Consider the following 13,943-nt stretch of genomic DNA (forward strand, 5'->3'; position numbering starts at 1 on the left):
CATCTATGTATTGAACACATAATACAGCAGTTAAGATCGCTGACCTGCTCATAAACCTCAATGCTCAGTTTTATAAAAATGTACTGTAGCAGTTTCCTCTTCATAACTCTCAACTGTCCAGATTTTTGCCTCATATTTTTGGCCCGCCCCTTATAAAATTGTAGTTTTTTGGCAAATCACAGATGATTGAATTCATTAGATAATGACATACATTTGTTTCAGACTTCATATCCTTAAAAACATGCATGCTAACTCAAATTCTGCTACTATAGCAAGTTTCTGTGTTTGTAAGAGCAATATTTAGAATACGTCCCTGTTTTAGGCTCTGTCCAGATTTCTTACACTGAGAGGTTGAGAGGTGTGGGAAGTACCGACCAAATTCTGAACTAAAATCAGGGTCACTTAAAGGGCAAAAAGGAACTGACCCATGAGCACAAGTGAGATAAGCCAGCAATAATGCCCATTAGGGTGTCTGTTATTGTGGAAATAATGCATATCCATGGGTGTGACATCAGGCCTCTACACCCCTGCAAGGGCATTATTCCCACAGTTAACAACACACCCTGCAGGCATTATTGCACTTAGAGAAGGGGCTGTTAAGTTGTATTTTTTTATTTTTTTTTATGTTTACATATTTTGATGTAAAGTATTTCCTCTGCCTAATGTTTCAGATTTGAGGTATTATATCTAAACCAAGTTGGAAGCAGTGTTTTACATCCAAAATATGTTAAGTAAATATTTCATGGCTAACATACACATATATAAATAGAAAGACAGGCACACAAATAGACTGACACTGACATATACTTTATAGATAGACATACATAACCTCACTTAACACTGACATTGTTTAAATACATTACCTATGTCCACGGCTCTGGAGTCTGATTCGAAAAAGTTAATCAAGTTCAGGAGACAAGATCGGCCCTTCACGAACCCACACTGCAAGGGGTCCAGTGTTTGAAAGTTGCCAACGTCTTTGCTTATAAGTTCCATGATAATATGTTCCATGGCCTTACAGATCAGGCTAGTCAGACTGAAGGGGCAGTAATTCCCAGGATCCAAGGTGAATCCCCCCTTGTGGAGTGGGATAACTGTAGCTGTGTGCCACTCAGTGGGCATGAACATGGCTGGCCTTGCATAGGCGAACTAGGCAACTGCCTAGGGCACCATACAGGCCGGCCGTGTAAAGGGTGCAATTTGCATGTATTTATTTATTCATTTTAATTTACTTTTCTCATTATGCATTCAGCAGAACCATAAATTGTAGCTGTAGCCTGCAAGTTGGACAGGAGGCTTCAACAATTAAATGAGAGTCTTCTCCTTTAAGGAGGAACTTACACGCATCTCATACGTGCACACCAACATAAATGTAAAGACATTCTGTAGTTGAGCAGAAGTTAAACTAGTAGTTCAGTTAAGAGAGGGGTTAAGTCTATGTGTGCGCGTGTGGCCATTCATTTTGAAAAGAAGGTAAGCGTATGTGTGTCTGTGTCATTTAAGCCAGGTTTCTGTATGTGAGGGAAAGTGTATGTACATATGTGTATGTATGAAATTTAAATTAAGTTGTTCTGTTTGTATGAGAGATAAAGTGTGTGTGTTACTGTTTGAGAGAGTCGGTGTGTGTATGAGAGAAAAGATGCATGTCTGTGTGTTGTATGAGAGAGTAGGAGTGTGTGCAATTTAAACTTAGTCATTAGTTGCTGTATGAAAGAGACTGTATGTGTGTGTGTGTTTTCCCATTTCACAAGCAGCAGGAAAAGAAAAATACACAAGGCTCAGATAATCAATGCACCAAGAGGCAACACATGATCAGCAGGCTAAAATGAACTACCTTTGTATGGTTATTAAATTAATGGGACACAAATCCTCTATCATTCTCCATCATTTTGCAAGCCAAAGCTGACCTTCAGAGTTGATTCAGTTTAACGTAAATATTGGTGTCTTGTCTGGGCAATACAGAGCACAGATTTGAAGGTATTTAAAGGTCAAGAATATGAAAAACAGAAGCCAGAAAAAAAGTTTCCGTTCTTTCTCATTTTAGTCTGTTTCTTATTCTGCCAACCTGTTTTTTCAAATACACACACACACACACACACACACACACACACACACACACACACACACACACACACACACACACACACACACTCTTTCAGCCAAAAGAAGTAAACACCACCTCAACATAAAAAAGTTGGGATGTCCTACAGTTCATACTGCTTTTTATTTTAATACTCAATATGCTGTTACTGTCCACAAATTACTAGCAGCTTTACATTTACATACAAATATGTTTTTTGCAGTGACAAACACCATATCCTAGTTTCCTAACTGTGAACTCTATGGCAGAGGGAATCCCACGTGTCTTGAGGATTATTTTAACCATATATGGAAGGTGTAGTGCTGAGGAAGATTTCTTGGTAAGAAGGTCAGTGCTACTGCACTAACTTCAAACAGAGAGCGATACTGAAAGTCCTGAGCTCCACTGACCAGTGGATGGGAAATTAGAAAATCACCCCGAGGTCTGGCCCCTATGTCTCTGATAGACACAAGCAGATAGTAATGCCCAAACAAACAAACCCCCTCCCCCCTCATAACTTCTAAAAACTTCCAAATATTTTTTCTGCTAATAAATGCCTATGATACATGGGATGCAATTGGGCTGGACTGCACAACTAGGCTTATAAAGGCCCTGGTGGTCGTTAACTTAGCACATAGCTATGAACATATGAACAGAATACTGGCTCTTTTTTCATGCTACAAGCTGGATTTATTCACTTTTAATGAGCTGTAAATCTATGCACTCCACAAAAATATTTGATTGAAGGACTGAATAAAATCTAGTGCAGGACAATAACTTAAGGCAGAAACCATAAGAAGAGCAGGAAAAAAAATGGAAGTGTTCCAGTACTCTCCAGATTTTAGGAAAATTAAAATTACTTAAATTCAAACAACCATCGTGCAGAGTGACACATGCTAGAGAAATATTGAAGGATGAATCTGCTGAAATTGTGTGGATTATCAACACAGATGTCCCCATAAGATGATGCTGTCTTTGTTGACATCATTCAAAAGTTTTTATTTTTATTTTAATATATTTAACAATACGCCATTGTAGCCTTATCACACTGATTAAAAGTAAAGATATTTTACAATAATTCACATCTACAACATGCAGTGCTCCTGTTGTCTGTCAGAAGCTGAAAAGAGTAGCAGAGAGCAGTTTTTTTATTAATTTTTTATGGATACTACACTAAGGCACTGTACGAGCACATCCACTCGTGCATGAATCGTGCCATCCCAAATAGAACCAAGATGCTCTTCTCCAAAAAAAGGAAGCCAATCTGGTGGTCCCCTGCTATAAACAAACTATACAACAGAAGGAATAAACTGTTGCAGAAAAGAGGAAAATCCCAGGATGCAAAAAACCAGCCTCAGTAAGAAGCTGAGATCCCTCATAAAATCCTCAAAAGCTAGTTACGAAAATAAAATTGCCAAAGATTCCAAAGACAACCACAAGGCATTCTATAGTTATGTCAAGAATCTAAATGGCAATGCTCAGATCTGCTCTGAGCTACAGCAGAATGGCATTAAATATACTGATCCCAAGGATATTGCCAATATCCTGGAAGATCGATTTAGTGCCAATTTCACCCCATCTCACCCCCTAAAAGACCCATCTCAATACCAAAAGATTGCCAAATTCCAGTAATCACAGCCATACAGGTAGAAACCGCACTCTCCAATGCTAAGAATACAGCATCCATGGGACCAGATGATATCCCAGGCTGTGTACTACATGAACTACAAAATGAACTGGCACCTCACCTAAGTGTCATGTTTAATCATAGCCTCACCTCAGGCTTCATGCCCACTGAGTGGTGCACAGCTATAGTTATCCCGCTCCACAAGGGAGGATCCGCCTTTTATCCCAGGAACTACCATCCCATCAGTCTGACAAGCCTGATCTGCAAGGGCATGGAACGCATTATCATGGAACTTATAAACAAAGACACTGGCAACCTTCAAACACTTGACCCCACCCAGTTTGGGTTTGTGAAGGGCTGATCTTGTCTCCTGAATCTGATTGACTTCTTCGAATCAGTGTGTCCAGAGCTGTGGACGAGGGTAAGGCAGTCCACACAGCCTATCTGGACCTTGCCAAGGCCTTCAACACCATCCCTCACTCTGGAATCATAGATAAACTTACTAAGCTGGGCATAAATCCCTATGTCACTCGATGGGTTGCCAACTGGCTTACTGATGGAACCCAGACTGTAAAAGTAGCCGACTCCAAATCCAGCTCCAGACAAGTGACAAGTGGAGTACCTCAGGGTTCAGTCCTGGAACCACTCTTGTTTGGCATCTACTTCTCTGAAGTACAGGCCAACACTAAGGGACTCTGGCTAACAAAGTTCGCAGATGACTGCAAACTGGGAGCCATTATTGAATTCCCAAATGATGTGGATATTCTACAAAAGGGCCTTATAGAAACAGATGCCTGGTGCCAGAGCCATGGGCTCAAGCTTAATGCCAAGAAATGTATAGTTATCCCCTTTGGAAAAAACGTGTACCCATGAATTACCACATAGGTGGCAGGACACTAAACATTGAACGTGTGATGAGAGACTTAGGGGCACAGGTGGACAGTTGTCTCACTTTCGATAACCACATTGCCACAACAGTCAGGAAATCCTTTTATGTGGCACACCTCATCACTAAGGGCTTTTCATCCAGAAAAAAGGAGGTCATTGTCCCACTGTACTCATCCCTCATTAGACCCATTATAGAGTATAATGCCCCGTTTGGTATGTACCTCACAAGACATCTGCAACAGCTGGAAAGGCCACAGAAATACCTCACTAAAAGAATCACAGGCCTAAAGCAGATGCCATATGCTGACCGTCTAAAAAAACTCCAGCTATACTCTGTGGCATATCGTCTACTCATAGGCGATCTCTGCTTAACATTATTTATTTATTTATTTACATTTGTTAACCGGGAGAGTCCGACTGGACACAGGTCCGTTTTCAGTGGAGGCCCAGGGAGAAAAGCTCCACATTAAGTATTATTTGCATTATACAGTTAAAAAAACATAGCATTTAAATATAGACATTAGTCCAGTTAAGGACGTAACATACAAGGCCATGTCAAACCCTGAGCTGTTGGACATACTCCACTTAAAGAAATCCCAATCCCTCAGAGCCACACGCTCCAGGGATCTAAACCTTGTCATCACAATGAACAAAACATGCTGGCGGGATAGGTTCCTGACCCAGAGACTCTTAATACTCTGTAATAGACTGCCCATACATGTCAAGCAGAGCGCCTAATTGGCCCTCTTCAAAAGGAACCTTGATGATTGGATGGGAGATAGGAAATTCACCCCGGGGATCATGTCAGTTGCCCTGCTAGACAGGGGTCCAGAGAAGTAAATATTGTGGGAAGAAATATCCAGGGAATTGTTATGGCTAGGCTTGCATAGGCCCTAGGGCCGATAGCCTAGTACCAACCTATGAACCTATAATGTTTCCAGTTAGCCCAAAGTTTTTTCAGCATTTATTATAATTTTTAAGTAGGATACTATGGAATTTTATGAAAACGTGCTGTAAGCTATTACACCACTATGTACAATACGAGGAACCGAAAAGGAATAAAGCAGGATGTCAATGTGTTTCTTCTAATGTAACTTGTATACACATTTCTTATTCATCATCATTAAATGAAGCACAGTTTATGACACTGAAAAGTCAAAGCAAAAAAATGTAAGCAAACTGTTACATCATTATTTCTGGGAGAAGTTTACTGGAGATGTACAATCTAATTGACCCTTTGCACAACATGGCACAAGGTTGTGCCTCTAGCTAAATTACATGCTCAAGGGCTGATTAAATGGGAACAGTAACATAACCCTGCTCATGAATTATTACTGTTATGACATTCACAGTATACTGTATGAAAAAAATGCACTCCATGCCACATCAAGTGAGTTTTCACTTGCTGTCTGAAGCATTGGTTCTTCAACCTGTCCCCATTAACATTCTTCCTTTCATGAAGTCCCTTTTCAAGTCCTTTTTCCCACTGCATATTGCCCGTGTAAAGGCTATGGTCTCTAGTCAGATGCAAAGGTTAAGCCATCTTAATCAGTTTGTCCTTGGTGTTTTTTTAATACGTGTACATGTGAACATGCTAACACTTCCTTACATACTGGATGAAAGCAAAGCTGAAAGAGTGAAGGAATTTTATTTTACTGTACCTTTAGCTATCAAGAGTCCTACAGAAGCTAGGAACAAAACTCTCCCTCAAATGGAATTACTGTCCATCAGTGACTTCTGCCCACCCCTCCTAAAAAGCCATTGCATACAAAGTATTTCAATCAGCAGGCCATGCTGGTGCCCATCCAAGTTAATGACATTAATTAAAGCCAGTCGCAGGGTTGAAATAATACCACACAAAATGGAAATTCAAAGTTTTACAACTCTGTATGAAACCCAACTGTACCCTCTTAAAGGCATGCTACATTTTGCCAGAACTACCTAGAAGTGATCAGCAATCTTTTGCATGAGGTGCGGAGTGACATGACGGTTAGGAGGAAAGGTGCAAAGATTTTGAAAGCGCTAACTGAGGAGAACAACAAATCTGATTGTTCATTTGAAGACTACTGCACAATTTAGATTGCAATCATCTTGTAACATTATTTATTTCACTCTAGAACATGTTTGTTTTATAAGCAGAAATGTTTTTTTTTTTTTCATTTTAGATAACATGCCTCTGTGAGCATTACACTGACTGCTAACAGAAAAAGAGTGATTTTAAGTACATACAGTGTATATAAAAAGTGTACACACCCCTGTTAAAATGCCAGCTTTTTGTGATATAAAAAGATGAGACCACAATAAATCATTTCAAAACTTTTATCACCTTTAATGTGAGGAAACATTTACTAGATGTCATAGCTTTATGGAATTCCATTATAAGTAAGCCTAGATTTTCTTTTAGGCATGGTAGAAACCTAGCTAATTATTCAGTACATAGCTTTTTAAGAGACCTAATGAGAAAATTAATATGGTTGTTAGAAAAGCTGTTGGAACCTAATTTATGGACACTGCTGCCCTGCCGAGACAGCTAAGAATAATACTGGGCACTGCAGCAGGCTTTCTCACTACCCTGAACCTCCAGTGTAATGGTTGCAAAGGTCCTATGTGTAGGTAAAGGACCTTTATTAGCAGAAAGGGGTGTATCTTAAGTTCACATTTACTCTTGGTTAATTTTCACACAAATCCTGTTCTAGCAACTTTCAAAGTGAAAAAGTGCAATATTTAAACTCTATCCCTATTTTTCAGCCATTGCATCCACATTATTAGGCTTTGTCCAGATTTTTTGCACTAAGAGGTTGAGAGGTATGCATGCTTCTTAACTGTCCAGATTTTTGCCTCATATTTTTGGCCTATTCCTCATAAAAGTTGTGGTTTTCTGGCAAATCACTGAGGATTTAAATAATGCCATACATTTGAGTTTCACCCTTCATTTCCTTCAGAAAATGCATGCTAAGACAAATGATGTTATTGTAGCAACTTCTATAAGAGCAATATTTATAATCTGCCCCTGTTTAGGGGCCTTTGTCTCCCCCCATTATTTTAGCCTTTGTTCAGATTTCTTGTGCCAAGAGGTTGAGAGGTATGGAGGCATGGTATGTAGTGTCATAGCTGCTAATTATTTGGTGCATTATAAGGGGGGATAGGGGTTCTGCATTCCATAGTGTGCCCTCCTTTGTTTAAGATGCCTAATAACCATGAACTTGTTGTTGGTTTCTCAGTCATTCTCTAGTGCAGTATTACATGCATACCAATTTTTTCTTTAATGTACTGTAGGCAATTAATTCTTCAAGGGCAGCAAAATCTGAATTTGTAGATGAAATTCTAAAATGTAAAGTTGTTTGTCAGTAACAGCTTCTTTATTAGTTACAAATCTCTTTAATGTAGAATTATTTGGATGAATTTTACTTCTGCAGAGATTGTCCTTATTGACTGATAGTGGTGGGTTGTAATGACAGATGTTTGAGGGGCCTTTTATGGTTAAAATATTCTGAAATGGGTAGTTTTGTCATTATTGGTTCATACATTTTGTTCCATTGCTTACTTGAAAAATTTTCAAAACTACAAATTTAAAATATACTCTAACAAGTGTAAAAATGTTTCTATGTGCAACTAGCTGTTTTTTGTTTATCAAATGGCACACTGTGTTGTAAAATCTGAAAGCAGTGTTAGTAGCATCATTGCCTTTGGTGCAAACGGCTGTGGATTCTACTCCCACACCATGTAGATGGAGTGCTGATATTGCACTGCCTGTATGATTGTTGATTATTTGGTGCATTATAAGGGGGATTGGGGTTCTGCACTCCTGAGTATGTCCTTTGTATGAGATGCCTAGTGACTATGAACGTGTTGGTCATTTCCTATTGCAATATTACCAACTTACCAATTTTTAATGGAATATATGCAATTAATTCTTCAAGGAAAGCAGGCACTGAATTTGTAGATAAAACATTGATATGTGAAGTTGTTTAGCTGGTAGCAACCTCTTCATTAGGTACAGATTTCTTTAATGTGGAATTCAAATGATTTTACATCTGCAGAGATTGTATGGAGTAATATTGGTGGATTATAATGACAGAAGTCTTGAGTGGCCTTTTATGGTTGAAAATTTCTGAAATGGGTAGTTATTGGTTCATACATTTTGTTTCATTGCTTATTTAAAAGAATGTTTAAAACTACAAATTTAAAACACTTTCTAACAAGTGGTGCTGTATTATACAAGGAATATAATTCAATGCAATCAGGAAGGTGAATCAATTAACAAATACACATATGCATGGCCCTAAAAAAATGTGTGCAAGGAGTCTGTTTTGAAAACAGCCCAAAGGTAAACTTAATTCTTCACTGGTCAGATGCATTTTTTATGAATGTGGGTTTTCATGCCATTTCAATGAATGTGAATTTTTCCATTTCAGTGAATGTGAGTTTCAAGGGCAGAGAAGTTTACTGCTTATGCTAAGTCTGTTTTCATTGCGAGACTGTATTGTTTAGCAAATGGCTACCTGTGTTTGTGCTATTTTATTTCAATATCTGTAATGACTGTAGAAGCAAAGAGAACAGTATGCATGGTAACTGGTGAGAAATAACCAAATAAAGGAACACTGGAATGGCTGAGGAGGGGCCTGCTGCTGGGGGTAGGGGATTGCTGCAGGAACGGCTGCTCTGGGGGCCAGTCTATTTCCCTGTCTAGGGCCCTATTTGACCATGATCTGGCTCTGGTATTTAAAATAGAATATACTATCCAGAAGTAGTTAAAAATAACTTGTAATGTAGTTATTCTTCCTATGCATTTAAATACTTTAAGGAAATGACTGGAGTGGCTTTCTTGGGGAGTGATCCTGTGGGTGTGGCTCAAATAGGGGTGTTTCATGACTATGGTGTGGGTGGGGTGCCAGAGCACTGCTTCGCCTAGGGCGCCATTTCGGCTAAGGCCGGCCCCGGGCACGAAGCCTGAGGTGAGGCTATGATTAAACATGACACTTAGGTGAGGTGCCAGTTCATTTTGTAGTTTATGTAGTACACAGCCTGGGATGTTGTCTGGTCCCATGGATGCTGCCTTCTTAGCTTTGGAGAGTGTGTTTTTTACCTGTGTGGCCATTATTACTGGAATTTGGCAATCTTTCACTGTTGAGATGGGCCCTTTAGGGGGGGGGGGGGTGAGGTTTGTACTGAAGAAAAGGTGGCAACCCTATACTGAATCGATCTGCCAGGATATTGGCAATATCCTTGGGATCAGTATATTTAATGCCATTCTGTTGTAGCTCAGAGCAGATCTGAGCATTGCCATTTAGATACTTGACATAGCTATAGAATGCCTTGTGCTTTTTGGAATCTTTGGCAATTTTATTTTTGTAACCAGTTTTAGAGGTTGGGATCTTAGCTTCTTACTGAGGCTGGTAAGGGAGTTTTTTGCATCTCCCTCTCATTCACGCAGAAACACTGCAAACACACAGACTTTTAATGTTTAGTTTAACATTTTAATTTTACTTTGCTTGTTAGCAGTCGTTTCGGTTTTAACACGCTCAGTTTCACATATGCTATTTCCAAAATAATACTCTGCAGAATAACGTTTATTCTCCAATCAGAGAAGCTATATGTCGACCAATCTCTAAAGACGATTAAGAATTCCCAACCCCCTCTTCAACGTCACACGATAATTCATACGTACGTGCTATTCTTTTCCCTTTTTTCCGCTCTTCGATCTCAAGTAGGTCCTGCAACTCTTGAATTACTCTATCTACTTGGATTACAGTTGGATGCTGCTGGTGTCCATCAACTGAAGCATCGTATCATGAAGCTGGAGGTAAATACCATTGATTAACTGTATTTGTATTCCAGTTCTGTCTGTTACTGGTGCCTGTTTGTTCCTATCAACAGGTGTCAGAAACATTGTAGACCCGTTAATAAAGTCAACTGCAACAAAAACGGCTTGTCTGCTTAAAGTACTAGCTATGTTTATAATTTGTTTGAGTAACTTCTTCCCCTGAACGCGTGTATGTTAAGTTCAGTGGTTTTCTTAACTGCGAATGTTTTTGTCTTCTGTAGAGTGAGAATTGTTTCTTTAAAAGTACTACGAATTTATGGTTGGCTAAAACCAAACTTAGGCCACACTTCCTTGTATATCCCACAAACCCGCCTGAATGACGCCATTTTCGCACGAGGGGAACGCCCGTTTCCTCAGTTATGATCCCTTTTCAAAATTCCGTGTTATCACAGCTGTTAATTAGAAATGTTTCGCACGAGGGGAACGCCCGTTTCCTCAATTATGATCCCTTTATTCCGTGTTATCACAGCTGTTAATTAGAAATGCCTTTTTAGAGAATCATTACCGATTGCAGGCAATCTTTGTGCCTTTGAAGAAAACGATCAGTAGGGACCTACTGTGTGAGTGTTGTATATTCCCCCTAGTAATAGTACTATATGGTGAAATTCTCATTTGGGTTCCCTTTTGCTCACCAGTGGACTGTGAATCAGGTCAGGGGGTCCTTTGTGATCACCACATCCTTTGAGGGTGCGTTTGGTCAACTGTTCAAGATTGGCTTGTAAAGCAACGTGATGAAAATATTATTGGTATGGATGGAAAAGTGAAGCGCTGTATGGATGTTTTATGTACTCCCATTCCTTTTTTAATTTTATTTTGAATTTTTCAACTATGGCAGAGCACTGAGCCCACTGGAGTCATCTTTGTCTCGGCCCAGATTTATGGTTGAAGCCAACAATGTCTAGATGTGCTGTACCCCTTCCTCCTTCTGGCTGTACTTATCAACCAGTGGCCTGTTTTTTTTCCCTGACGTGCCAGCAGTAAGCAGTCTCACTGCCACATGGGCGATGCTGACGTTGCACCCTTTTTCATGGGGATTGACTTCTTTAACTGTCTTAAAGCTGGCAATGGAGGAAGGAGAAGAGCTGAGGAGCTAGAGTTTGTCATGCTTATAAGTGTTAATTTTTTCTATTTTTATGTCTTATTTTACTACCTTTTCTCTCTGCTATCCATCTGGAATCATGCAGTACAGATGCTTTCTAAATCCCCATTTATTGGAGCTTAAACATGTGAGCCACATGATGTCTGGGTAATCTCCAAGTGTAGTACCTTGCAGGATGTGCAGTAGCAAATTCCACCCCAAACACACCTCCAGCGCACGGACCCCGCCCCCGCTTCTGTAATGTCAGCCTGAGCCTACCGCTTTTTCTTTACTGCGTGTACCTTTCACATTTTGACCATTTGTTCCACATTATGAGGGCTAGTGTTCCTCATTTTGGACATGGAAGGTTGAGAGCTACGGCAGCACATCAGCCCAAAAGAAATCTGCCCTCCCTTTTCGACATTCCGGTTGTCTACTTCCTCCTATTTTTGGCATTGCCTGTGCCTTCGTACTTTTGTGACACTGACAAGTTAGAACAGCTGCAGGTGTTGATACCTTAACTTCTGTGTTACTGCTGGCACCAGTTCAGGCCATCCTGACCCATTTCCTAAGTCCCTGCAGGACTAACCTCCAAGTGCACACAAATCGGCAGAGCCTCACAACCTACAACATCCCGGGTTAAGTACTTTTTAACTAATAGCCACGTCAAATGTTAATGTTTTGTAAACTAACATTTACACCTTCCTGTGAGCTTCAGAGTTGAAGTTGTTAGTAAACTGTTGACCATATTTTTGGTCTGTTCCTCACAAAATTTGCATTTTTCTGACAAATCACTAAGAATAAAATGACTAATTACAGGCATATGAGTTTCAAACATCCTTCATATAATGCATGTACCTGCTCATGCAACACTTTCTCCATTTATAAGAGGAATGTTTAAATCTGTTCCTAATTTTGGGTACTTTGTTTATGACGGAAATATATTTAAAATCTGCCCCTGTCATTGGTTCTTTGCCTCCCCCTCCCCACACACACAATACTTTTACCTTTCTTAACAATTCTTGTGCACCTCAAAAATGGGGGTAATCTCACTTTTTACTGCTTTGAATTTTTGTTAGTGAAACGGTAACCTGCAGTGATTGTCACTCGTACTCTACTTTTCCCTGCCAATCATGTACTTCACGCCCAAAGCTGCTCAGAACTGAGTGCGAGGTACTACACTTGGAGATTACCGATGTCTGCTCCCTGTCAGGGCTCTGATTAACACTTTCTGTCATGGTGGGCAGCTTAGCATCGACTACCCACTCCTGTCTTCCAGTACTTGGGCCTGCTAGTTGAACTTGGTTTCCTAGGGCTTATTTCCCATGTACTATTTCAAATCTGAGCTAAATAGAAGTAAAGCTAGTAAGAATAGCTAATTGCAATGAAACTCTATAATACGGCACACCAAAACAGCCTCAAAATAAAATGTGAAGGTAGATGATTAAAGTTTAAGATAATGTTAATAAAACATAAGGTTCATAGGTTTATACTAGGCTATCTGCCCTAAGGCATTTATAAGCCTAGCCCAGAGTTTTGTGGCTTATGCCACCCCTTATGTTAAAAAATACTGTGCCCATTAGTTTGTTGTGCCTCTGTCCAGCAGTGACACAGAGATGATTCCCGGGGTAAACCTACGATCTCCCATCCACCGGTCAAGATTTCTCTTGAACAGAGCCAGCGAGGTGCTCTGCCTCACATGGACCGGGATTTTATTCCACAACATAGGGAGTCTCTGGGTGACAAATCTATCCCTCCAGCATGTCCTATTTATATCCGTGCTAAGGTTTAAGTCGCTTGCTCTAGTGGATCTGGTAGATTTGGATTTTTTGAGGTGGAGCATGTCCATTAATTCTGGGTTGGACATGGCCTTGTATGTCAGGCACAGGTCACCTCTGAGCAGACGGTATGCGACTGAATAGAGCTGGAGTTTCTTCAGTCTGGCAGCATATGACAGATTTTGGAGTCCCTTTATCCTTTTGGTGAGGAACTTTTGGGGTCTCTCCAATTGCTGCAGGTGTCGGGTGAGATGCATCCCGAATGGGGCATTGTATTCTATCATTGGTGTGATAAGTTAAGAGTACAGGGGAACAATGACCTCACTTGATCTGGATGTGAATCCCTTCATGATCAGGTGGGCAATGTAGAAAGTTTTTCTAACCACTTTAGCAATGTGAGTGTCAAAAGAAAGGCCACTGTCAACCTGGGTCCCCAGGTCCCTGATAACCTCTTCTGTGCTTAGTGGATTGCCACCTATATGGTAGCTTGGGGATTACCTTGTTTTTCCTGAAGGGTATGACTATACATTTTTTGGCATTTAACTTCAGGCCATGGCTCTGGCACCAGCTATCAGTTTCCGTGAGACCCCTCTGAAGGATATCTGTGTCCGATGTACTTTCTACTATGGCTCCCAGTTTGCAGTCATCTGCAAACTTTGTCAGCCATA

General features: G+C 40.2%; 1 protein-coding gene across 1 annotated transcript in view; it reads left to right on the forward strand.

Annotated features, from left to right (window-relative positions):
* Nucleotides 1–10,233: 10,233 nt before the first annotated feature.
* The window catches only part of LOC122809455 (zinc finger protein 2-like), a 277,160-nt gene continuing 273,450 nt past the window's right edge, over nucleotides 10,234–13,943 (forward strand). Inside the window, exon 1 of the mRNA XM_044080978.1 lies at nucleotides 10,234–10,398. Coding sequence (XP_043936913.1) covers nucleotides 10,387–10,398 — 12 coding nt within the window. The 5' untranslated portion in view covers nucleotides 10,234–10,386. The remainder of the gene's footprint in view (nucleotides 10,399–13,943) is intronic.

This window comes from Protopterus annectens, chromosome 1.part1 (genome assembly GCF_019279795.1).
Source record: "Protopterus annectens isolate FY-2018-M chromosome 1.part1, PAN1.0, whole genome shotgun sequence".
Taxonomy (NCBI): domain Eukaryota; kingdom Metazoa; phylum Chordata; order Ceratodontiformes; family Protopteridae; genus Protopterus; species Protopterus annectens.